At 40.7% G+C, this 26,330-nt stretch overlaps 1 protein-coding gene across 1 annotated transcript in view; it reads left to right on the top strand.

Annotated features, from left to right (window-relative positions):
- The window catches only part of CDC123 (cell division cycle 123), a 32,983-nt gene extending 14,252 nt beyond the window's left edge, over positions 1-18,731 (top strand). Inside the window, exons 7-13 of the mRNA XM_042052978.1 lie at positions 76-124; positions 1,736-1,811; positions 4,786-4,908; positions 8,176-8,204; positions 13,555-13,683; positions 15,455-15,592; positions 16,417-18,731. Of these exons, the coding sequence (XP_041908912.1) occupies positions 76-124; positions 1,736-1,811; positions 4,786-4,908; positions 8,176-8,204; positions 13,555-13,683; positions 15,455-15,592; positions 16,417-16,443 (571 nt within the window). The 3' untranslated portion in view covers positions 16,444-18,731. The remainder of the gene's footprint in view (positions 1-75; positions 125-1,735; positions 1,812-4,785; positions 4,909-8,175; positions 8,205-13,554; positions 13,684-15,454; positions 15,593-16,416) is intronic.
- The last annotated feature ends 7,599 nt before the right edge of the window (positions 18,732-26,330 follow it).

A 26,330-nucleotide genomic window follows, 5' to 3' on the forward strand; every position in this document is an offset into this window, starting at 1 on the left:
TGGGGGTATTTTTCTCACTATGGCTAAAATCTTACATGTAAAGCAGATTTTGAAGCCTGTGCCTTACTTTTCTAGATTTATTCACTGTACTGATGATTCCCCTGATCCTTCCTTGAACTACGAGGTAGGACTTCTTTCATGATTTCTACGTAATTTAAAAGAACTGTTCACAGTCTGGGTGACATTTGTGCTTGGGTTTGTGTCCATAAAATGTGTTATGTTTGTTTTATTCATGTTGCTTTGGATATGAGGGGAAGTCTGGTTCGGCACTGCAGGTCATAAGAAGTTCATGTAATTGCAGATCAGGTGAGCTAAAGTGCAGACTTGAGAAGCTTCCTTGCAATGTACTCTCATGTCTGTCAGGTTTTGACAGGAAGGACAAGTTCAGTAGCTCAAAGTCACATATTCTTGATGGTGAGCTGCTTGTGAACATCACACTGAGGTTACCAAGGTTGAGGCTTGCTGCAGTGCCTGAGGACATCCTGAACTGAAGTGGTCTGTCACATCTTATTTTTCCTATGTTTGTTACCAGATCAAAATGTTCAGCTAGAGATGCTATAAACTGTTAATATGGAGCTGCTTTTCTTATGGTAACATCTAGTCATCTCTCTAATAATAGTTTTTATGTAAATATAACATTTGTCATCATGCTGTGGGCTTAAAGGGCTTTTGAAAAGTGAATGAACCTTGTTTTATTTTAAAGCACTATCAAGTGTGCTTTAAAGATACAGAACATCTAAAAGTTGGAAAAAAGAGTTTCATGTTTACACTGTAGTTAGGAATGTCATCTCTGGTTACTGAAGCTTTCTGCTGCAGTTTAAAGGTGTTGGGAGTTTCCAGCACCCAGTAGCAGTGACTGGGCCTTGAAAACCATGGATCCTTCTGAATATTTCAGCTTAGGAAATGCAGAAACTTGAGAAAGTGCCAGAGAGATGCTTTAATTCCCAGGCAGTCTGTCCTATTGACTATAATAGTTTGCTTTCTATTTCTATCCCGTGTCCTTATTTTAACTGGTTTGCGCCTTCAAAGGCGTCACAGGATTCTGCTTGGGTGTGTACCAGAATAGATGTTGATTTGGATAAATTTAATTCTGCTCATCAGCTCCTTTGACTAGGGAGCAACTTTCTGCCAATTCCATGACAGATTTGTTGTGTTGTACATCAGAGTTTTTATTTTCCATGCTTTATCATTAATGTAACTTGGAAGTTGTTTCATAAATGATTTCACAGTTATAAATACTGTACAAAGTGGAAGAGCATAAGATAATTAAGGTGGGAAGGAGCCTTGGGAGGTGTCTAGTCCATCCTCATGCTCAAAGCTGGGTAAGGAATGAGATGTCTTGCATGGCATTTTATAAAATCTGGTGTGAAAACCTCAATGGGTGGAGGCTGCACAACCTCTGTAAGGGAGCTCTTCCAATGCTTGACAGTCCTCATGGTTTCTTATGTCCAATCTGAACCTTTCTGCTTTAGGCTAGTTTAGACTATATGGTCTTTAGAGATGCCATCCAACTGAAAGCATCTTGTGATTCTCTGAAATTAATATTAAATCTAATTGCTTTGAAATATTTGCAAAGATGATTATGTGAACTGCAGTTTAAGATTGTTTTGTTTTCTAGTATCAGTGGTCATTTTATCATTACAGCAAAACTGTAGCTCTAAAAGGCAGACCTGTTGACAAAAGGACGCTGTTACTTTTCTGAAACAATACTTTGTCATTTGTTTTTCCTCCACAGCTTGTTCTTCGCAAATGGTGTGAACTAATCCCTGGTGCAGAATTCAGATGCTTTGTTAAGGAAAACAAGCTTTTAGGTAAGGAATTTCTTAAAAACAAAATTATTGGATGAAGTTTTGAGGAGTTTCTCTGCTTTCTTGAATGAGAGCTAAATCTGAAGAGAGTTCTTTCTTTTCACACCTCATTTCTGAAATTAATGGTTTATTCTTTCTGTAATTTAAAATGTGGTTTGCCACATCTCACTTTCCACTGTATTTGAAAGCCTGATAACACAGCATGCTCACCATTACAGTGGGAATATTCTTAATTTCATTGTTAATTCAGAAACTTCACCCAAAGGCAGTTTTGTGACTGATTCAGGAGCAAATTACATCATCTCCAACTTGCAGAATGAATACAGAGGCAGTTGTGTGTTGTGCTGCAAATACATGACCCCACGTGGATATTATATGCAGAAAGCTGGGGAGGTCAGAACATCTCCACAGGTCTGGGAAGTGTCTTGAGTTTATGTTAAATTCACTGTAGCTTAGTTAGAACCTGTTGTTCTGTTACTCAGGTACAGAATCCTAAATGTAAAACATTTCAAGTGGCACTGAAGAGCCAGGGTATCCATCCACAGCATGCACAGAGCTGGTGGGTGCATTGGGAGACCTCTGGCAGCTGGAGAACAGGCAGATTGTGCTAGAGCATGTGTTGTAGGCAGCTGAGTAGGGTAAATTTAGGGTAATTTATGGTAAATTTAGCTCAGTTTTACTCCTCTGGTTGTGTTGACTATTCCCTGCTGACTATAGCAAGAAATGAGATACCTAGTGTACATAAAGGTGCTTGAATTGAGGGGTTTAATTTCAGGCTAAATACTACTCTGGAGTTTGGTTTTGGTGTGGTCTACCATGCAATCTTTAGAGATGAACAGAAACTCAAATAGCACACAGGATTAGTGCACATTTGTTCTTAACAAGGTTGAATCATTCTGCCTGAACTCTTCTAACAAGGAAATATTTTAGCAGTGGTGGAGCAAATCCAGACTTTACAGGAAGGAAGGTGGGTTTTTTTTTGCTTTAGGATAAAACCAGGTTTGCTCACTTTGCCTCTCTCATGCCTACAAATTCACAAGCACCAAGCTCCATATCTACAAGTGGTCTCTTCAGGGTTCCTTGTGATGATATGGAAGGCCAGGGATATTGGCGATGTAGTTCTCATTGTTTCTCCTGTCTTCTCGGCATGGTGATTGTGGGCTTGTTTTGGCTGTGCCTTTTTGTACCTGTTGGGAGCTGTCAGCAATTTGTTGCTGCATCCAGTCTGTGAACCTTTGGGAACACACTCCCTGTTCCTTGTTTCCTGATCTGGGTTTCCTATGGAGCTGCACATAGATGTTTTGAGCTGTGCTAATCCAGGTGCTGTCAACACACACCGTTCTCCTAAGCCCTTTTATTTGTCTGTTCCTTCTGGTGCTCCTATGCTCATCTTCCTATTTTCTCTCCATTTATGCCAGTTGCAAGTGTATTACAGCTCTCTGTAACAGGATTTATCTTCCTAGCAGCAGAGGTGTCCCATTAAGTCAGTATTGCTTAATGGCTCCTGACAGAGCTTTTTGATGGGAAAAGACTTGAATCCTATCCTGTTCTGTGATGGAACACCACACCTGCCAGAGATACACATTGCTGTAATAACCTCTAAAACATTTGAATGTAGATTTATCATAGAACATATTTTTTTATATATAGTAATATTTACTTTCAAATACCTCAAAGCATTTGTACACTGGATAATTAAGCACTGTGCATTTCATGACTAGGTTTTGAAACCTAGTAGATCTGCCAATAATTTTTTTTTAGCTAGCACTCCAGCTGCATTTCTGAATGTAGTTCCAAGATTTTTCACAATGTGTTCCCAGTTCCCATGCTCTCAAAATTAATAAGCCTGTCAGTCAAACTAAAGAGTGATACTTGCAGTGTAGTGAATGATTTTCCAGTTACACATCTGCATCCCCTGAGATACCATCATCTCCTGGGTTGTTTTTTAGGCTCAAGTTAAGCTTTGCAGTTGTATTAAAAATTCAAAGTTCCACTGACATCATAAAGTTTTTATATGAACTTTTTTAAAAAGAGCACATCTTTGGAGGTAGTCAGCATTGTCTTACAGTAAAACTCTGTGTTTTGTATATGGTTAAAACAGCAAACTAACGTCACTGATACATCTTCCTTGGGGAATTCTCTTTTTGTATGTAAATAGCCTGAATTACTCATTCTGCAGTAATGGGGCAGGTCTTGGATTTGACATTTGTCAAGCAGGGTATTGCAATGTTTTATGTTGACACATCCTGTGTGAGAACTCTTGTCACTCAAGATGCATGCAAGTGTATAATCCTGTTGATGTCATTTTAAACCATTGTCTTGTAGACAAATGTGTGAAATTAAGAACTTGTAGGAGGATGGTTTGTCTAGTGCCACACAGGCAAGAAAGCCCTTGAGGGAGCAAATGGGAGCACTAAGGTACTGGCCTGCATGCCATCTCACTGATTTTGGGGTTTAAGGTTTCACCTGTAGTACCTTATCAAACAGGGATGTGTTATTCTGCACTTAAAAAATAAGTTAAATGAGCATCTGTGGTATCCAAGGATCCATCATCATTGCTAATGTGCAAGCTTAGCTTCCACCCCTGGCATTTCATGGTTCCAAATCGCGGTCCCTGCGTGTGATGTGCAGAACAAGGTTTTTGACCACAGTAACCGAAGGGAATAAAACTGAAAGGAAAAGACAGGAGCTGGAAACTTAAACACAGGCAAAGGTTCCTCCTGAAATTCACTTTAAAATAGTGAAAGCATGTACATAGAAAGTGATCTTCACAAACTGTAGAACAGAGCTGTTCAAGGAAGAGATTCCTAATGGAAGTACTTCAGGCATAGCAGAATAAAGCCAAACAGTAAGTTACTGATAATGGTAAAAAGTTGGGAAAACCCAATCTTCTGTGTCTGATAAATGTGTTTTTCTGGTTGGGTTTTTTGCATGCCCAGAGCTCTTCATAATTATAATTAACTGAAATTATTAACAGGTATATCCCAGAGGGACTACACCCAGTACTACGATCACATCTCTAAGCAACACGAGGAGATCTGTAGATCCATACAGGAGTTTTTCAAGAAACACATACAGTATAAATTCTTGGATGAAGACTGTAAGTATCTTGATGGTATCTGTGGGTATGCATCTCTTCATAAGTGTTGCTTTCACAGGACTTGGTTCTCTTTAACTTGGGGAGAGTCTGAAAGCTCTCGTGGCTACAGCACGTGGAGCAGCAAAGGTTTGGGATTACATTGGCAACAAAAAAACGCTGAATGAATGGCTGGAGCTCTTCAAGAAAACACAAATGAGTGAAAGATCCCTTCAGAACGCATAATAACTTTTTTTTTTTAAGGCTTTTTCTCCTTATACTTGAAAATATTTTTTATACCAGAAAAGTGAGGTAGGAGATCCTTGACAAAAGGCATTTAGTAAGAAGAATACTTGTTTAAAAAGATGTTGTCAGATGTTTGCTGCTGAATTATTGATGTATTCCTTGAATAAAGGATTTTTAAGGTTCTTTTCAAGAAGTTTTAATTATTTCTCCTAGAATGTCAATGCACACCAGGTTTGGTGCTGAAACTTTGAATAAAGGCCATATTGATGCATCTAATCAGCCCAAGTAAATTGTCTTGTTCTTTAAATGTGAAGTCCTTTGCAAATTTGATTTGAAATAGTTTTCTAACATGGTTTAGTGAGAATTGAATGGTGTTGCATTGTGATGGGTGATCAATAGTGGTGAAAAACATGACGAAGAAATTTAAATCAGGTCTGGTGTGGACCAAACCTCAGCTTAGTAAATCCATAAGCATAAGAATTTTCTGGCAGTTTACTGTCATCTCTAAAGCTTTGAAAAAATCAGCCTGTAGGTGGGTTTTTAACATTATTGTTTTACTGAGCCACCAGAGCAGTCAAGTAGATCTGTCCTCTCTGACTGTCTGAAAAAGGTACCTTCAGGTGCCAGTCTCTGTTATATTAAAATTCTTAGCAATTTGATTCTGCAGAGCTTCTTTATTTCAGTCCAGAAGAGTTGTCATGAACTGCTGCTTGGAGAAGACCAGTGGAATCAGTACACTAATTTAATAAGTCCATAGCCTTACATTTTGAAGTAAGATCAGTCATATAGATCTCGCATTCTGATTACTGCCTTTTAATTTTCCTCTGTGTTCCAATGTAATTTTAGCTGGTATGTAATCAACTGATAGATAAGAATTCAGGGCACTATTTTTAGAAATTGATGCCTAGATTTAGGCTCTGAAATGGCTGTCAGGTGAACTGAAAGGTCTGAAATGTCATCTTATATAAAGGATGCCATCTGAGTTGCCTCAAGGAAAAAGGAGGTTTCAGGGCAACCTTCTGGGATGAAGGTTTGTTAACCTTTTATTCTTAGGCACTAAATGCTAGTCCATCTGCAGAGAAATGACACGCAGAAAATGTTTTCTGGGGTTTTGTGGGTGTTTTTTTTTTTACCACATTTCATTTATTCCCCCATCATCTCCCTTGATCCACTGCCTGGTAGCATATGTGTTGTTAACAATAAAAATCTGGGTTTGCTTGTTTGTTTGCTTTTAAAAGGAAAGGTATTACAGCTTTTTTCCTGACTTCTTGTTTCATTGGGGATTTTGATGCTGTTTGCACTGCTTTTTCCAGTTGGTCTGGTAGCATCTCCAGATGGAAGAGTTGAGTCAGAGCAGCTGAAGCATTGCAGAGTCAGAGCAGTAGGATAACAGATGGGTGAATGCTTTATAAATGCTTCTAAATTATGTTAGAACCTTCTAAATACCTTTGATAAGGGCTCAGTAAGAGCAGGGCTCTGGAGGTGTCGATACTGCAGAGCTGGGCTTTGGCTTTCCCTCTGTTTTGAGCAGTTTCTGGTGAAGTTTCACTACAGTCTCACTGGCACGGGACACTCCTGCTCTGAGGTGATCCCTAAGGAGAGGGAACAGTTGAGGTTTTCTTCTTGCTCAGTGTTTGTGAGTGTCCTGAACCAGTCCTCAGTGTGCAATCGGTCTGAATCCCAAGCTGTGAATCCCAATAAATACCATTAGCCTCAGTGGTTGGCATGGGCTTGCTTTAAGCTCACTATAGAAACCATCAGATGCAAGGGATATCTTTGGGATATAACTAAGGAGAGGATGTGGTACAGGCACTAAGTTCAGTTGAACAGCTGGAGAAGAAATCCTGGGTTCCTGTTCTCCCCGTTGCATTGATGACTGGCTTAGCCACTGAGGGCTTGTCTTCCTGGGAAAATGGAGCCCTTAATCCTGGAGTGACTTTTGCATTGATGCAACTGAGCTTGTGCAAAAGCTGTGTGGATTTTTAGGCTGCATGGTAAAAACCAGCTACGTGCCTGGCTTTGGCTTTTGGAGTTGTGGTTTGCCCTTAGCTCAGGCAGCTTCGCATGAAATGTCAGATTAAGCTTTACATACATGGATGTGGTCAGTCAGCATCCCTGTTCCTGACAGGCAGCTTCCTGAGACTCAAGTGTTCTGCAGTCATCCTGAGTTTAGTTTATCCACATGTATTGGGAAATCTCTTAGCTGAAATATTCCCTTATTAGAGAAGGAAGTAACAATACAGCATTTGTCTGAGGCTTTTCTAAATATTTTTTTCTCCCTTTCTTCCTGCTAAGCTGGTACAACTTTTGCATGTAGCCATGCCTGAATGCTTCCCTGTTGATTCCCTAGCTCAACAGAAAGACAACTCAAAGGTTTGTTTAACCATACAGAACAGAAGCTGATGGAAAGCTGCATATAGAGTCATGTTTAATTAAGCCAAGGGGAGGAACAACAGTGGAGCCAGGCAAGGCAGCTTTGAGTCAGTCACTGAGTGGTAATGGGGTTGTTTGGAGGAGTTGTTGGTATTAATTAGGTGTGCTGTGTCTGCTCTGGGTGATATCAAACATGGCCATTTCACTGCACCAACCCCTTTGTTCCTACAACTTGTTTGTCTTGTTAGCTGCTGAAATCCTAATGTCTGTGGAGCAGGAATTTTCTCTTATTAAATGTTTGTGCAATGTCCAACACAGTGGAGTCTTGATCCTTCCCTGAAGTGTCTCTGTTCTGCTGTAAACAAAACAGGAGTAATGTCAAAGATAAGCTCTCTGGGCTAAGAGTTTATCAAATATTCTTCATTGGGGGTAAAATCAACAGAAGAAACCAGCATTAAATGGAAAAACCCAGCAGCTGATTTCCCAGTGCATTAACAGTAGTTCTTGAAATGTTTCAGCTTCCTCCTAGAAATGTACCAAATTCTGGCTTGCAGTTCTTTAGACATACTGACTTTGCAGATTGTGCTGTGTACACAAGTATCTATTCAGATTTAGACATCTTCTGTGAAATTATATATCTTTTACAATTAACTTTTTTTCTCTCCTTTTCAGTTGTTTTTGATGTGTACAGAGACAGCAGGGTAAGTGAACAATATGTAGTATATAATTGTTTCTTCTGTGAAAACATGAAATGCCACAAAGATCAAGCAAGTAATAGCTTCCTCTTCCTAGAAGTGGTCCTGGAAAAAAAAAAGCAACCAACCAAATAAAAAAATCCCGCCAAAGCAAAAACCCCAACCAAGCAAAAAAACACCGAGCAAAACCCTAAAACCAACTTGATGTTATTCTGTTCCACAGGCCTTTTTCTATGTTAAACACTGTTGACAGTAGGAAAATAATAAGATTAGGGTTGTAAATATATCTGTGCCAGTGACGTAATTATTTAGTTAATATCTTCCAGAGAAGTTGTCCCTCCTAAAGCACAGAACTTTGGCTTCAGCTGCAATTTTCTCAGTTCTGTGAATGTACAAAAGGCAACTTAGTTTTTGTTATGACAAAAAACTTTTGTTATGGAGAGTCCCTGCTGCAGTAATTTAGAGTAGAATAGACTATTTCAGTTGGAAGGAACCTACAATGGTCATCAAGTCCTACTGCTTGACCAATTCAAGGCTGACCGAAACTTAAAGCGTGTCGTTCTCAGTCACATGGTGGGATTCTTGGAGCTGTCCTGTTCTGGGTCAGGAGTTGGACTCAGTGGCCTTGTGGGTCCCTTCCAACTCAGGATATTTCATGACTCTTTGATTAAGGGCGTTGTACAAATGTCTCTTAAACACAAACAGGTTTGGGACATTTTCTTTTAAGACAGATATTTCCTTGGGCTTTATTTTTTTTTCCCCTGTGTGTTTTTTCACTACGGCATTTGAACTCATCAAAACTTACCCTTAATATTTCTTCAGATTATCTTTGTGAGATGGGAAAATGGTTTGTTTATGGAAGTCTAGGGTAGGAAGGGATAATGGTCAAAAGAGGATATGAATGTGGTGTGCCCAGTTTGTGGCAGATGGAAGCCAGTTTTTTCTTTTCAAGCTGCTCCAGCTGTGGTTCTGAGAATTGGACAGATCAGAACCCTCAACATCCAGATAGTGATGGAGCTGGGGAGAAACATCCCACCTCAACTATTTGAAAGACATGTAGATGTAAGTGCTTAGGGGTGTGGTTTAGTGGTGAACATGGAGGTGCTGGTCTAAGAGTTGGACTTGATGATCTTAGAGAATTTTTCCAACCTAAACAATTCTGTGAACTTCGGGTACCAGTATCAGAGTTAGTAACCTTGACTTCTCGTGTGAGCGGAGTATTTGGTCAGATGAATTGTGCTTGAAAGGCTCACATGCGTTGTTTTAAAAGCAACCACAACCAAAAATGCATTATGTATCCTTAAATCTCAAAACCTGATTTAGGGAATCATAACCTGATTTTGAGAATCACATTACTGCATGAAAAGTAAGTGTTTAGATTATGGGTTTTTTTCGAAATCCTAAACCAGAAATGCAAAACCAATGTCTACATACTTTTGTTATATATGTTTGAGTCTCACTGTTTGACTTGTTTGTAGTTATGGGATTGGAGAAAGTCTTTATTACAGTTGAGTTGGGTGTCTTGGGAGTAAGTCCTGATTCTCATTTTCAATGTTGCTGAACTATTTTATAATTGTGTAATAGTAAATCTTGCCATAGTTTACAAAACAGGAACGTGTCTTAGTGGAAAGCAGCAACTGTACTGTTTCTCAGCCCAACTTTTAATGTAGGTACCTAAAATGAGGCTGTGGGCTAGAGCAGCCATGCTGTAATGGAAATTACCTGCCCAGGCTCAGAACGGCAGACGTGAGGATGCTGTCAGGGGAAATGAGGAGCAGCACTTGAACATTGAACCAGATTCTGCCGTTGGGTGCTCTGCCTCATAGCTGAGGCATGAAGACAGATTATTTAAGTAAAAGGTTTCAGCCTGTGGGATCTCAAATGAGCAGTGTTTCTTCATCTGTCAAGATAAAATATATCTGTTTGTAGATTCCTCTCCGTGTCTTCTACGATCAGGTCTTGTAAACTGCCAGATAGCCCTTTGTGTGTCAGATGCTCCTCCTTTCACACATACTATTGTGGTTTGCAACTGTGTTATTCATCGCTCCCCTGTCGTGTGAGTTACAGGCAGCAAAAGAATATTGTGAGCATGATTAATTTCCAGAGCCCGTGCTCCTCATCAGGCTGGTTGCACAGCAACCTCAGCTACAGAAAGAGAGAAATGTTCACTCTCTTCTTGTTTTAAATCCTTTAAACTCTTAAATATTCCGCTTGGAGAAGCAGGTTGTTGTTTGATAAGGTTGTGAATGACAGCAGCCCCCTTCCCATCCTCACTTTAGTTGCTTTAGAGACTATTTAGAGTTGGCTGCTGCAGGTCCTGCTCGATGAGTTGGAAGTGGGAGTTCACAAAAGCTGTTGCTCTTTGTTGTCTCCCAGGTGTGAACAACAAACCAAGTTCAAGACAAGTCACTGTGGTAAGAGAGCAATGCAGGGAGCGGCTCCAGACCGCGGCTGGCTCACAGCTCTTGTTATCGAGCAGACCAGTGCTTGTGTCTGTGCCTTGTGAGCATTGTCACTGTGCAAGAAGGTGCAGCTGGAGTTAGGGAGATGTAACAGTTCAGTTTGCATTTTATCTGTCTTTAACTTCCTTTAAACAACAGGCTTTGTCATGGGCACTTCCTTTCAGCGCCCTGCTGCTTAATGCCTTAGTAAAACAAAGCTTGAAGCTGACAGGGTGTGGTGAATCTATTGATTCCTTCTTTTAGGATGAGAAAAAAATACCATATAGTACAAGTTGGGGGATTTCTTCCCCTCCACTTAGGTGCAACTTTTTTTTCCTGGCTTGTGCATTTCTGTGCTCCCGTATGACAAAGATTACTAACAGAAGGCAGAAGATAGCAGATAAACAGCCTTACTACTGCTTTTTAGATACACAGTGCAAGTCATCTGAAACTGTATTTAAATCATGACATTGCATGTAAGACTTGAGAGAGCATTTAATCTTAAGAAAAGGCAGTTCGGTTACTGACCCAGGGTTGCATACACTCCTTTTAATAAGCCCTGGAAAGAGATGCTTAATTTGTTTTGCCACTTCTCATCAGTTTCAGCTACCAAAGCTCAGTGCAGATTTAAGACTATCTCAAGGAAACAGCTGTTGCTGTAGATGGTGCACTGCTGTCTGCAGGGGTGAAGAAACACTGCTGGGTGCTCACAAAAAATGTGTGGCTTTCAGTACTCTCAAAATCAATTTTCAGTTTTTTCCAGGGTACATTCTCTAGAGAAATGATCTCAATGTTCCTGTGAAAAAGCTGAGCTGGATGTATTTGGGGTGAAGAGGAATTTCTGTGAAAACCTTTCATAGGGAAGTATTAGGTATAAATGTTTCTGATCCCAGGAAAGATTCTCTGAACTGCTGAATGAACTTCGCCAACCATTGCTGCTGTCTGTGATTAAATTGGTTCATTAGCTTGTTTTTCTAGAGTGATAGAATGAATCTAAACCCACAGATTCCTCGTTGTGCTGCCTTGGAGCTAACAAGACACCCCCATTAGCAGAAGTAAAAGATTGCTTATAATGAGAACTTGTGACAGCTTTTTGAGGAGGACCAGTGATGGGAAATGACAGCGCAGCTTGCCCCAGTGGTGCTCTGCACTGATGGTGCCAATATTAGTGCGGAGGTGTTGCAACTCAACCATGCAGATCTGGGCTTGTTCACCCTTCCAAAACAAGTAAGAAACCACTCAGGTCTGTGTCCCCCAGTTTGCAGGTTTTTTTGAAGCTGTCTGGTTTCAGCACTGTTGTTTCTGTGCTTTGGCTTCTTAAAATGTGCTCTGTGAGAGCTGTACCCCGTGGACGTGCCCTGAGACAGACAGCTGTGAAAGCCTGTGTGCAACCACACACTCCCTGCTGGGCTGCTGGCCCAGCTCCATATTGCAAATCATAACCACTGGTTTCATCTCTGCTGGGACTCCCCACACCTGCACGAGGAGCTCGCTGTGGATGGTAACAGAGCCACCAGAGCATTTGTGCTGTCTCACAGGTTTCCATCATTTCCAGTCCCACGGTGTGTTAATGCCTGTGGGATAGCTCAGGTGGTGTGGGTGGGAGAGGCACTCTCCATGTTTGTTACTTTCTGCCAACGCTTCAAAAGCATCTTTGTGAGTTAGAAACCAGATGGCTGCAGTGTAAATAATTGAATGTATTTGCTGTTTGTATCAAGATAGGCAAGATCTTTTCAAGCAAGAATATCCTTCAGAGATGAAGGAAAGGTGGAGAAAGCAAAACGAGTGTTTAGTAGCTACACAGTCTTCAGGTTTGTTTTCCAGTTCCAGTTGATCTTTATTATAAACACAATAAAACTCTTCGGCCCTGCTTATGTTACTGCAGCCTTTTCCTTCCCTGTTTGATAGAACTGATTTCTTCCAAATTTAATACTTATTTTGCAGATTTTTACTAGCAGCTGTAGTCATATTTCCTTATAATTTATTACAATGTTTTGTTTCATTAGAATAGTTGATACTTTGTTGGCCAAGAGAAGATAGCCCCGTGCTGGGAGTTGTATCTCAAGGTGACTCAACACAAGCTATTTCTTCCTCCCCCGCACACCTCTGTTTCTTCTAGTATGTCTTGTTAGTCTCTGCTTTCATTTTTCAGTTGTAAAGCAGTTGTGCTGTTGTGCACACTACCACAACTGTTAGGAACACAGATGTGTTAAAGATTACTAGTAGTGTGGACTACTAGTAATGGCTATATTAAAAGTGCCTTTAAGTTATTCTTTATTTATCTATATCTGTACATCATCTTAGAGCTTTCGTGAGCTCCACTAACATTTTGCAGACCCTGCTGTCTGTTTTTAGGGTCCCTTCTAAGAACAAGAACAGCAATTTTTCTAGATTGCTGGATGGTACAGCATTGCTGAAGTGGTTTTTCATGGAAAGCAAAATCTCTTTTTGGGTGGTTAGGGTTTTTTTTGCTCGTTTGGTTGTGTTTTGGGTTTGGGAGGTTTTTTTGTGGTTTTTGGTTGGTGCTCTCCCCTATTCTTTGTTCATCATCTGGGGATCTTGGTGGATCATGGGGATTAGCCAGAACCTTCTGTGGGCTCATCTGAAAGCACCTCGCACAGAAATACATTGAGTTTATTTGAGCTCTGTCTGATTTTCTGTTTAAAAAAAAAAGTTAAAGTAAATTAGTACATCACAGCTTGCTGTGATATAGAACTGTATAAGGTAAAGGATGTTAAAATATTTTAAGTGCTTAAAACCAGGTAGTTTCAATTTTGACATCTTTTTATCTAAAGATCAACCTTACTACAATAATTTAAGTGTATATGTATTCTAATTTTTTCTTTTTTCTTTTTTTTTTTTTGTTTTGTTTTAATTCTGTCGTTTGCTTTAATTCTTCTGTGGTTCCTTTGCAGGGTAAGATTTGGTTAATAGATTTTAACCCATTTGGTGAAGTAACAGACTCCCTGCTCTTTACATGGGAAGAACTCACCTCTGGGAAAAACTTGAAAGGAGACCAGAGTGAAGGGGAAGCAACAGAACAGGTGAGGGAGGCTGGATAACATCCAACAGGATTCATGGCCTTATTTTTTTCTTTCTTTTGCTGTTATAATCAAATTGTGATGCAAATCCCATTGAAGTAAATGGAGCTCCTTAACTTGTGAAATGTAGACTCTTTGCAAGCAGAATGTACTTTATTAGTTAATCGCAACAAGTATCACCTGCTAGTTTTAGAGGCCTGCAAGGGAATTTTTAGTTCAAACAGTACAAGCCCATATTGCAGCTTTGACCCCATTGCAAAGAAGAGGCCCTGAAACTTGCTTTTATACAGTTTTGATGCACTCCTTTCAGTTTTTCTTTAAATCTGTTGCTTTTCTGTATAATCACTTAAATTTCTGCTTGTTTCCTGATATCTGTCATGTAGTTTCCCACATCTCCAGTTTTATGGTTGGGGGGACACAAGCAGAAGCTTAACTTCTGTCTCTTCCTCATCTGGAATACCCTCAGGGAAGCCTTGTCCTCTGGTTGAACTCACTGGATTTGCAGAGCAGGGCTTTTCCATCCCTCTTCCAAGCAGCATTTCCTCTGTAAAAACAAGTAACTTCCTGTTAATACAGTAGAGGGAGGGATAGTCTTCATTTTTTGTATTCCAGCTTTTTTTTCTCACTGCATCTTGAGACAGAGTCCTCACATCTTAATGAGTCCTTGGACAGCTTGATAAGAGATAAAGTGATGTGTTAGTGGATCTTGGGAAACACTTGGTTGTTTTCTGAAGAGAGATGGCTGGTCAATGTGGGCTTTTCTTTATTTCCTAGCCGTTGAGCTGCATTGGAGGTCACTGAAATGACAAGCTTCATTGAGCCAATTTTAACATCTGAGAGTTTCTTTAGTCCTGTGGCCCTTTCCATAACACACTGACAGAGAAACACCACTCCAGGCTATCATTCAGGCCATTGTCTCTGTCTCACCATGGGGCTGTTGTTATGAAAACCCATTCCATGAAACCTCCTCCTAAAAGCTGTGTCTCCTTTGTTGAAACACACTCCCAATTCTTGAGCTGTCTCTGGGACACGTGAATTTTTGTTTTGGGATTTCTTTTTCTCAGTGCCAGATGCTTTACACAGTTTTCTGCAGTGCAACCCTGGATGAAAAGCAGTCACAGAATCTGGTGTGAAGTTACTGATCTCTCTTTAAAATGAAGTTGTTTATTGCTGTAAAACTGGCAATTGCATTGCATGTCAATGTGTTCAACTGAAAATTATATTATTCCCCAAAAACGGTTGCTACAGTTGAGCATTTAGAGATACTTTTGGCCCTTTAATAGAGGTATTTTTTCCTTCAGTAAGTAAATTGGCTGGAAATCTTAAATTATAATTTCAGTAAGGTTATAGTTGCAAATGTGTTTAAACAGGGGAACTGTGAAGACCCGTTTCAGATTCTATCAAAAATATTTTGCTCTATCTAGATACATAGATAGATACTATTGCCCAAAGTTCCTTATAGCTTCATTATTCCAGCACCATCATAAGCACGAGTTTATTAAATACATTAATAACTGATACATTGTCAAAACTTTAAAGTGAGCTAATGAAAGCCATTAGTTGACTGTTGAACATGTTTGACATTTTAAATTGCTCCTAAGTGGGCAGAGGTTTTATAAGAAAGCTACAATTTTTAGAAAGCGCAAGTTTAGTTGAATGAGTGCCAAATAAAGTCATTGGCAACGTGACTCAGTCTCATGGAGGAGTTCCAGAAACATTTCTAGCTTCATCCATGTCCACTGTTCTTGTCTTATCTCTGGTGTCTTTTCCAAAGGATTATCCAGTGTTCCGTTGTACGAACAGCAAAGTCACAGTCCAGCCCAGTCCCTACCTGAGCTACCGACTGCCCAAGGACTTTGTGGACCTTTCCACAGGAGAGGATGTTCACAAATTGATTGACTTTCTTAAGCTGGTAAGAAGTAGCAGAAAAAATCTCTGACTTTCCACCTTTGTCAGATGGAAACTCCAAAGTCCCTGGAACTGTGCTTTTGTAACTAACAAAGAGTACATAATTACAGAAAAAGCAATGTATGAAGCCATCACACAATGTATTGTTGGGTTAATTGTTTCTGAAGTGATGAAGAGCAAGCTTTCATACTGTTCTCACTTTGGTTAATTAATTTTATTTTTATGGGAAGCAATGAATGTAGTTTGACAAATCCTACTGAAGGACTGAGCTGTTTCCTTTCTTATTGAAATGTAAATATGAATGTAGTATGAATGGAAACGTGCTTTTTGAACGCCTGGAGCGAATGCTTTTAACTTTCAATGTTTTTAACTTTTTTCTTTAAAAGTTAGAAGACAAATATATTAGAGAAAACCATGAAAGAGTTGTTCTTTTTTCAATCCACTTTCTTTGTTCTTTTGATGCACAGTGACAGGAAAACATGACATCTTTGTAAGGTAGGGAAGGGAGGGCAGGTTACCTGCATCTGGATCACTGACTCTTGCCACCACCATTGTGTTTTCTGGTCCTTGTATATTCCATGATTTAATGGGCAAGGCAAATTTTATTCTTTACTGGAAATAACATCCTATTGTTTGGGATGAGAGAGAGGGTTGATATTGCTCTCTTCCATTTGCTGGAAACATTATCTCTTACTGTTCCAAAAAATGGCTTAGAAATGCAGTCACTGTCTAATCCATTGTATCTGGAAACACTTGTCATGATTTATTAGTGCTCTTACTTCAGATAACTGTGTCCTAACATTATGAACTCTTCTGTTCTGTTGACAGAAAAGAAATCAGCAAGATGATGACTGAGGTACCCAGAAGCATTACATTGAATTACAAGCAAGAAATGTGGCAAAAGCTGTATTTAGCATAACTATTAAACTCTTGATTTAAAGAAAACCTGCTTTTTATAGTCAATGAAAGAACTGAAGAGCTGTTCATCCTCTGTGTCTGTTGGTTTATACAAAAGTGTAGAAAAGCTTTTTCAGGGAAACACAGAAGGTCAGGGTGAGTTCTCACTGGATTCCAGGTGCAAAGAAGCAACAACCTGAGTGCAGCTGAACAACTGCTTTCCCATCTCATAATGTGAACATTGATGCCACTGAGCTACGCCTTTGGACTCCCCAAAGTCCAAAGTGTAAATACAGCAACATGTAATGCTTGTCCAGTAAAAACATGGTGTATTCTCTGAATTCAGGCAGTGTCTTGCTTCAAATGTAGTCACAAAGAAGAAGGAATGTACATTTTTATCTGTAGTAAACTTTAAAAATTGTAAATTGGTTTTGTTTTGGGAGCACTTCTCATCCTTTATGTAAAAAAAACCCCTAAAAAATGGAGAAGGGATTTTTTATTTGTTACAAGGGCTAATATTTCATTTCAGATAACAGCTATAGCTAGAGTAGACTGTTTAAGGTTTGAAAATTTTACATATTGGGAATTTGAAGTTCTGAATGCATTTCAAGTAAAGTAATATTTTCACAGTCGCTAAAGCAACAAAATTCTTTCACCTTTACCAAATTTCATTTCATTTTCATAGTAAAGCTTTCTTGAAACCTGATTTTTTAAACATGATTACATACTAGACATCATCTGTGACTTTAATATATGTAGTTAACAACAACCTATAATTTTATATGCAGACTCAGTCTTGTTTCTTTTGTGTCACATCTCTGAGTTTCTTAAGAAAGCAATTACTCTTTCAGCTCTTAAAATTCTGTATTCATTTGGTACTTCATGTTTTTTGTATAAAGGGAAGCTTGGCTAAATTTGGGGAAACAGAAGCTCTTGTTACCAATTGCTGTTGTTTGGGAGGTGGGGGAGGACAGTTTTAGGTGAATCACAAGCTGACTTTTGGATATAGGTGTTTGCATGGCATCACTAATTTATTAACAGTGTGCAGAGTTCCCATTGAAACAAAAGGACATTTGGAGGTTCATAACCCCTGGAAATTGGTTCCTGTTTCAAACCAGTTATGTGATGTGTGTGTGTATATAAAGCTGTTCGTGTTTCTTTGCCTTGCTTTTGCTGTCAGATTGGAATGGTGCTTGGTTACAATCTGTTCTTGGATGTTAAATCTGAGCTAAGATGTTAAATTATTACTTACTGTCTTTATTTAGCTTCACTTTTGAATGAAAATTTACTTGAGTTAAAGATTATGCAGATTAAGAATCAAGCTCTACGACACACATTGGTGAAACATCACAGATTAAAGCTCCTGGAGTCAGAACAAGTCTGCCCTGCCTTTGAAGCATTGGAACCTGCTTCTCAATAGCTTTTTGTATTCAAATTAGATGATCATTAACTCAGGGCTGGGCTATATACCTAATCCTGCCATACTGCAGGACTTTGGATGAGTGTTTCTCAAATTTGAGTTTGATGTCTCTAAATCGGGTAGGAACTTCAAGGTGTAAAAAATTAACAACGCTTTCCTCTTTCTTTTAAAGTTTCTAGCCATAACTTAAACTGTTGTGATGATCTAACCACATTTCCTTTACACAGATGATGCTGTGGAACTTCCAACAGATTCATAAATGCTTCTGAACTACAGAGTATTGTCTTTGAAAACACAGTCCTAGTTTAAAGCTGGAAGATAGTTTCCCACCTCTTCCATGTGGGCTTCACAAATTAATTTACCGTCTTCTCAGCTGTCTTTGCTGAATGTTCACCAGGACATATTTGGTGATGGGACCAGTTTGATGGGACCCTGTGTCCCTTTAGATGGGTAGGCTGGAGTTTCTCTTCTGTGAAATGCTGACAGATGCCCAGTCTGAATTCACGGGCTGCTCAGCCAAGCTATCCAACACTGATAGTGAACTGTAGTTTAGAGTTGCAGGAACTGGTCCTGCTTCCTGTGGGCTTAGTCATAGTGAAGAACCATAAAAGATAGCAGAGCAAAAATACTGGTCCCATGTTCAGGCCCTGGTGCAGAAAAAATGCTCAATATAACAATAAGATCTGCATGATCAGGTCCCCTAAAATACCATATCCCTACAGTTTAAATACATACTTTAGATGTACTTTGCTTTTTTCCCTAACTTCAGGTAACCAGACAGTGAATTTTGTTTGTCTATAAATTAAAGATTCCTCTTCTAAAAGAATTTTCACTCCATGTGTCCTTTTGATCTAGGATAATTAAGAAACATATTCCTTTTGGGGAGCTGAGGGAGCTAATGTTGGTAGATTAAAAATGCTTCAGATCAATTTTACACTGAATAGTATATGACACTCTTTTGTATTTCATCATAAAAGCAGTTTCTGCCTCTAGCCATCATATACAGAAATTTGAAGATACAAAATTCCAACTGTTCAGGTCCTTTGTTCATGGAATTCAATTATATCATCACCAGTTGACGAGTAAGGGCCAACTATATACTACATATTCTTAATTATATGCTTAAAACACAGTGTAAGGATGCTTGCAGTCTCATCTAGATGACAAACAGAAGTTTTAGAGGGAGGTAACATGCAGTCATTTTATACAGATTCTGTGCCTGCCAAACCCTGCAAAAGTCTGGCTGTGTCTGATGGCTCCAGCAGTGAGATTCAGTTCTTGGGCTGCAGCTCTGCCAAGGAAAAGTCCTCATTGTTTCACAGCCAATACTTGTGATGTTTAATCTCCCACATGGATAGTGGGGATCAGGATTCCTGTAACCCCATAAGTAGCAGTTCTTAACATGTCCTGGCTTAGTTCAGGGTTTGGAGTAACACTCTTGTCCTTCTGGGTTTCAGACTGTCCATTCCATTTGTTCTCCTTTGACTTTTCTTTCTCTGGTATTGTCCATGTCTTTCCTCATCCCCCAGTCTCTTATTTGGATAAATGTTAAGATCAGAATTGGCAGTAACAGCAGCATGGATAATACTGATCTGAATTTTAAAACCTCTCCCTATCCACTTTTCCCTTTCTCTTACAAAGACACGTTTTCGAGTGGTGCTCTATAATATCTAAAAAACCCCCTAAACCCTAAAAGTAGGGGAGTAGTATCCAGGCCCAAGTCTCAGTAAAATCAGTAGCACTTGTTGGATTCTGATCACAGCTTGTAAAAATCCACATAACTGCATCTGACACCCTTAGCTAGAGATCTCATGTATCTCATTGTTACGTACTCACCTATTGCTCACGTCCAGGATGCAGAAAAAAGGTACCCTGTGAGATGCAGTTCAGGTGCTCATTGGGGCAACAGAGACCATTGCACACTCCTGGTTTCAGGCTTTCAGGTGAGCATTGCCAGGTGAAAGGACCCGAAAACAGAGCAGTGACAGTGTGGAGATGGGTAATAGCATGACACAAACTGTGTAAAAATCCTTCTGTAGCTTTGTGCATGGCTGAGTTCAGCTTTCACAGACTGTCCCAAATTTGAAGTGTCAAATAGCCAGAGAGGAGCACAGGGTGTTTGTCAGGGAGCATAAATAGGCAAATCAGCTTGGCACCTGGTAATTGATTTCAACCTTAGAGGCCAAAAGTTGTGTTTGGACACACGTTACATTTTGGACATTAGTTCAACAAATAATATTGAACTAAAATACATAATTTTGGCCAAGAGAAGATGGACCTAAAGTGTAACACAGAAACAGACCATAATTCTTTTCATTCATGAAGGACACTTGGTAACACTGATGTTTAGAGGCCTAATAAATCTACCTTAGCAAAAGCGTGTCTGGATGTTGAATTAAGTGTCTTCTATCTGAATTTGATGACCTGTGTAAAGAGAAAATCTCCAACTTGTGGTCATCCTGAAATTATATAGAGCTAAAATAAGACTTGTTGCCATAACTGGTGTATTTTGTGGAGACTTGAAGCTTTCTCAGCGATACAGAGCCCTTACGCAGTTACATGTGATTACAGGATTTTGTAGTAGTAATGACATTGGCACTGCAGTAAGTGTGGTTTGGGGCTTTTTGGTTCTTTCTTTTGGGGAGGGCAGACTGGGGGAGGGAGGTATCCTGCTATATTTCTTCATGTGAACTATTGCAGCAATGTACTACCTGGATATCAATAGTGCTTTGATTGCTCCAAGTCCTCTTAACAGCTGGCCAGACTTCTTCCAAAGACGTGTTTTGGCAGCTTGTAGGGAAAGGTTGGTTGGCTGGTTGGTCATAAACACTGGCTGCTCAGAACCTTTCTTCAGGGAAGGATGCTAGTTACAGCTGAACTTCCAGGAGAGACTTGTGGCTCCTAAACAGCATTACTGTCCAAAAGAAAGAGAATAATCAATACTTGTTGTTTCTTGTCTTTAGGGCTCAAATCCAGCTGGTGGAGGGGCTTGAAATTTTGGGTTCTGTCTTGGCTTCTGCTATGAAACTGTGTCCTGACAGACTGTAGCACTTCATTGACGTAAATGAATTATTCATCAGAGCTGGGACTGTTAAGTTCCAGGAGAGAGAATGAACAACATGTGAAGCTAAAACGTCTGTACACCAGAATGTGGAATACACAGGAGGAGCTCAGTGTCAGGATGTGTCAGGAATGATTGATGTGCATTGCAGTGACTTTGGGAGATAAACGGCAGCACTGGATCACAGACCTGTCGCTCAGGAAAGGCTGGAGGCACTGTGCTGAACACCAGCAGTGTATTTCCAAAGCTTGGGAATCACAGAATGGTTTGGTTTGGAAAGGACTGTTAAATGTCCTCTAGTCCTCAAACACTTCCAGGAACGGGGCAACCACAACTTTCTCTGGGCACCCTGTTCCTGTGTCTCAGCAACTTCATACAGAAAAATTTCTTCCTTAATGTCAGTCTAAACTGACCCTCTTGCAGTTTAAAGCTGCTGCCCTTTGTTCTGTCACTGCAGCCCCTGGTAAAAGTCTCTCTTTATGTTTCCTATAAGCCCCTTTTAAGAACTGAAAGATTGGAATGTGGTTTACCCAGAACTTTCCCCAGCTTTCCCCATCTCCCTCAGCCTTTCCTCAAAGGAGAGGTGTTCCAGCCCTGGGATCCTTTTTGCGGCCTTTCTCTGAACTTGCTCAAACAGGTCCATATCTCTCCTGTACTGGGGACGCCAGAGCTGGATCCAGCACTGCAGGTGGGGTCTCAGCAGAGCAGAGGGGCAGAATCCCTTGCCTTGATCTGCAGCTCATGGTGCTGGGGATGCAGCCCAGGACACGTTTGGCTTTCTAGGCTGTGAGTGCCCATGTCCAGCTTGTGCTCAACTTTTTATCCACCACTATTTCCAAATAATACTTGAGAATCTGTTGGGAAAGTGCCGAACATGGGAAGACTTGAAAAGACAGAGAGTTAATAGAATTTTTTCCAGAGGACAGTTTGTATTTCAGAAGGTACAGGGTATTATTTTAGAGCTGAATGTTCTGGGTTGCAGTCAGGCTTATTTGAAGTGGTTAAAACTTTAAAAGTCAGAAGTAATTCAGGTGAAAGTGGCCTTGGAGTTGGCATTTGGTGCTCTGGAGAAAGCAGGGAGATGAGAGAAGCAGAATAAGGACCTGAAAAGGCAGTTTTGGTAAGTGTGGGTGTCAATGCCTGGGTCCATTTGGGAGAGGTGGGTGGGATAACTGAAGAGAGGTGCTTTTTTGATGGCCCATCAGCAATGTCCTAATGTGAAGGGAAAATGGCACAGCAAGGGCTTGTAAGGATCAATCAAAATGAAAACTACGGAAATCTGAAGGAAAGGCACATGATTAAGTGTGAAAAAATGAGTGTATGGAGAAAAAATGATGGATGATTCAGAGAAAACTGATGCTGTTAATGTTTTCTTTGCCTCACTATATTCTTTTTCCTTTTTTTCAAGGAAAAGAAGAAATGAAGTAAATTAACACAATTTAGCAGAAAAACTGCACTTGGAATGGCTATTGCTATGAAGCCAGAGAGGGCATTGTGAGACCACTATACATTTTATTTCAGGGTTTGTATTTTTCCATAGCTTCGTTAATGGCTGGAGCGGTGAAATAAACAGCCTGTATAAAAATCTGTGGTTGGCAGTGACTTGAGAATACACTCAGGCACTTTGGAGGTTTGTATCAGAATTAGAAATGGCCATAATACACAGGAAAAATGGCCTGAAATAACGGGAAGAAATTTGATAAAGGCAAGTGCAAAGAGCAGTAGTTAGGAGGAGAAATCAGACATTCGAGTATAAATGGGTGAGAGCTGGCAGAGCAGCAGTGCAGTGGGAGTGGATAAGTTACAGTAGAGACCATTAAATGCAAGGTGATAATAAGCTGTTGGGGGAGGATAAAGGCAGGTGTCATTCTGGGCTAGGAGGAGAGAGGGATGGAAAAAATGAGAGATTATTTTGTTTGAGGAGAGGGTGGTGTAGTGAGATGTGTTGCTTTAGGCACAGTGTTGCAAGAAATACATTGGTCATTGGAGAGTGGCCAAAGATTGACTAAAGAATCACCGAATAATTCAAGTTAGAAGGGATTCATAAAGATCATTGAGTCCAGCTCCCTGCTCCTCACAGGACTACCTAAAACTAAACTACCTAAAACTAAACTGCGTGACTGAGAGCATCGTGCAGACCCTCCTTGAACACTGTCAGGCTTGGTGCTGTAAGCACTTCCCCACGGAGCCTCTTCCAGTGCCTGAGCACCTGCTCAGTGAAGAACCTTTTCCCAGAGTTCACACTGGACAGCATCCCCAGTGCAGCTTCTTGCCATTGCCTCATGTCCTGCTGCTGGTCACCAGAGAGCGGAGACCAGCACCTCCACCGTCCCCCTTGGGGGAGGTGCAGACTGTGACGAGGTCTCTCCTCAGCCTCTGCTTCTCCAAGCTGAACAAACCAAGTGACCTCAGCTGTTCCTCATAAATCTTGCCCTTGAGACTTCTCACCATCTTGTTCACCATCCTCTGGACACACTTGAATAGTCTGATGTCCTTCTTACATTGTGGTGCCCAAAACTGCCTTGGACTTGAAGTGAGGCCCCCCCATGCAGAGCAGAGCGGGACAATCCCCTCCCTTACCTGTCTGGTGGTGCTGGGCCTGATGCATCCCAGGACATAGTTTGCCCTCCTGGCTGCCAGAACACATTGTTGACTGCTATTCCACTTTCCATAGTTACATAGATGCAAAAGATTGCCCTGAGCCTTCTCTTCTGTACATGGACCACTCCCAGCTCTCTGCCTTTCCTCACAGGAGAGATGCTCCAGTGCCAGACAGATTTCTCCAAGGAGCACTCCTGAGCTGAAGAACAACTGTGAACTCAAATTGCTTAGAAAAAACTACTGCAATCATGAAACATGTTTTTCTAACTGCACTGGATGCCAGGCTCTAATCCCAGAAGGAACAGCTTGGCCTGTGATACCATCTTTGAAGGCCTGTGCAGGGTAGAAGGCAGCAAAGGGTCCGACCTGCCTTCTCTGGCTGCATTTTCCAAGTTACTGCCTGCTGCTTCTGCGACAGCAAGATGCCCCTTGTGTCCTGGTTTTGGGGTCAGGAATGGACTAAGATCTGCTTCCAGTTCCTGCTGTTCCACACATTCATGTTTCTTCCCATCCAGGACTGCTTAGGCACATTCATGAGCATTTTGGCTAATTATTGCCGGCTGCTCTTTCAGCACACACCTGCCACTTGTACCCTGGGTCCAGGGTCAGGAAGGACTTTTTTCTCTGTGAGTTTTTTGCTCATGGGATAGTTCATTGTTATCACAAGAAAATGTGATTTGTTAGAAAAGGCAAAATCTGACTTTTTCAATATGGGAAAGGGGGCTGAGCTCTGTGTTGTTTCTAAAAGAAATCAGCCAATACATAGCAAAGATGAGCAGGGAGAGCCCTCAGAGGAGAAAATAATCCCAGCCCTAAGGCAAGCTACAAAGAGAGTCTGGGGAATCTGCAGGAGTAACATTGATTATGCTCAGTCTTACTTGAGACCCTTCCTCATCCTATTCCTTCACTTTCCATACGGTGTGAAAATTTCTGCCCTACCAGCGAGACAACCCTCCCCAAACTTCAGATCTCACCTGGGGATGCCATGTGCCCTTTCAAAGTGGTATCCATGCTTGGTTTCCCTGATTCCAGGTGGAAGCCCTCGGTGCTTTCCTATCTCATTTAGGGATGTGGTGGTTCAGCCCTTCTCAGTGCACAGGGCTGAAGAGGAAAGGAAATTCAGCTCCAGCACAGGGTTTGGATTTGGGTTTTCTCCCTTTTCCAGGAGGCGATGATCCACAGCAAGAAGTCAGCCGGAGTCCAGGAATAGCACTTTGTCTCTCATAGAAACCATTTGATTGGCATCACTGAGCTGCAAAAAGACCCGGTGGGCTTGGTGGCAGATTCTGATCGCCTGGAGACAGGTTTTTCAACCTCATCTCACAGCAAGAGGAAGAAAGCTCATCTGGTATCCTTTGTACTTGCATACACCTGGGAAAGGGATAGCAGATCTTTTGAAAGGAAATGCACAATGGGGTCGTGCATGTAAAAGGGAGGGAAGTGTCTGCAGAAAGGCCTCTGTCACAAAGTGTTTGCCCTTTGGGATTTGGTGTTCTTTGGAGCGTGAATACCTCCAGAAAGAAAGAAAGAAAGAAAAAAGTATGATGGAATCATACATCATGGATCTCCATTTTTGGCCGAATTTGATCAAGAGCTTTCTTAAACGTATTAAATATCATGAAAGCAGGCAGCTAGGTAGAAAGATGGGCCAGAGTGAGATGCTCTGAAAGCCCCTTCCTGAAGGAAAGGCTGCACTGGTGGTTTCTGTAGCAGTGGGTAATGAATCTATGAGAAATACGTATTGCAAATGCCCTGAGGGCAGGAACACCTTCAGCACAAATTTCCTTTATGAGTCACTATAGAAATAAACCCCCAAACCCAAGTCTGCACAAGCCCTACCTACATTCTGCTCCCTTGCAGGTAAACTGCAAATGACTTTGAGTCAGAAACATTAAACTGTCAAAGAACTTCGACACTGGACACTTTTAACTTGCTTTGGATGACCCTTTTCCATGGAGAAGACTTGAAAATAAGTGCTAATGGGTGCTAATTGCTGCTTTTTCACCAATCAGGTCTGTATAGCCCTAAGCAGTGATTGATGATGGCTCCTTCCAGTGCCTGTGATTTATTTGCTGGCTAAGCCATTAGGGAAGCATCATGGATTTCTAAATAAAATATGTGACATCTTAAATACTTTGGCAACCAGTAACAGAACCAGTTTTTTATGTCTCCAGATCATGCTCAGCATTTCTCCTAGTATGTTAGGAAAAAGGGTTTTTCATAAGCCTTTCATAGGATTTTTTCATAAATCCATGAACATCTGAGACCCTCACTGCACACAGCCTCTGCCATGTGCATTCAAGGAGGAGATTGGAGCACTGCCCAAGGATGGAGTTTGCTCCACACTGGGGTCGCAAGGTGAAGAACAGAAACTGGTATGTAATATTTGGACATCTGGTTCCCATTTGTCTAATTCAGCCTGAGATTCTTCCAGGTATGGAAACAGTTACTGCACTTGATGTTAATTTCCTAAGCAAAAGATTATCTGCTTCTCTTTAATATGGACATATAATCTCCAATTATGTTGTTTTAATACATATAGCAAAGATAATTCTCGTTAATTATTACCTTGAGCACATGGCTGCAGATGCTGTTCACAGATTTTTGAATTTTTTCAGTAGCAAATCTGCATTAGTCCTAAATATTGAAGTGTTTTTCATTACCGAGGCTGCTAATAAGTTATTCAGCCTACAGCTTTCATGTGTCAGATCAGGGCTGTATTGACTTCATGGCTGCAAAGCCCTATTTAAATTTAATATAGGG

Source organism: Corvus kubaryi, unplaced genomic scaffold, assembly GCF_017639235.1.
Source record: "Corvus kubaryi isolate FWS band 111438036 unplaced genomic scaffold, C.kubaryi_AGA036_p1.0 135, whole genome shotgun sequence".
In the NCBI taxonomy this organism is placed as follows: domain Eukaryota; kingdom Metazoa; phylum Chordata; class Aves; order Passeriformes; family Corvidae; genus Corvus; species Corvus kubaryi.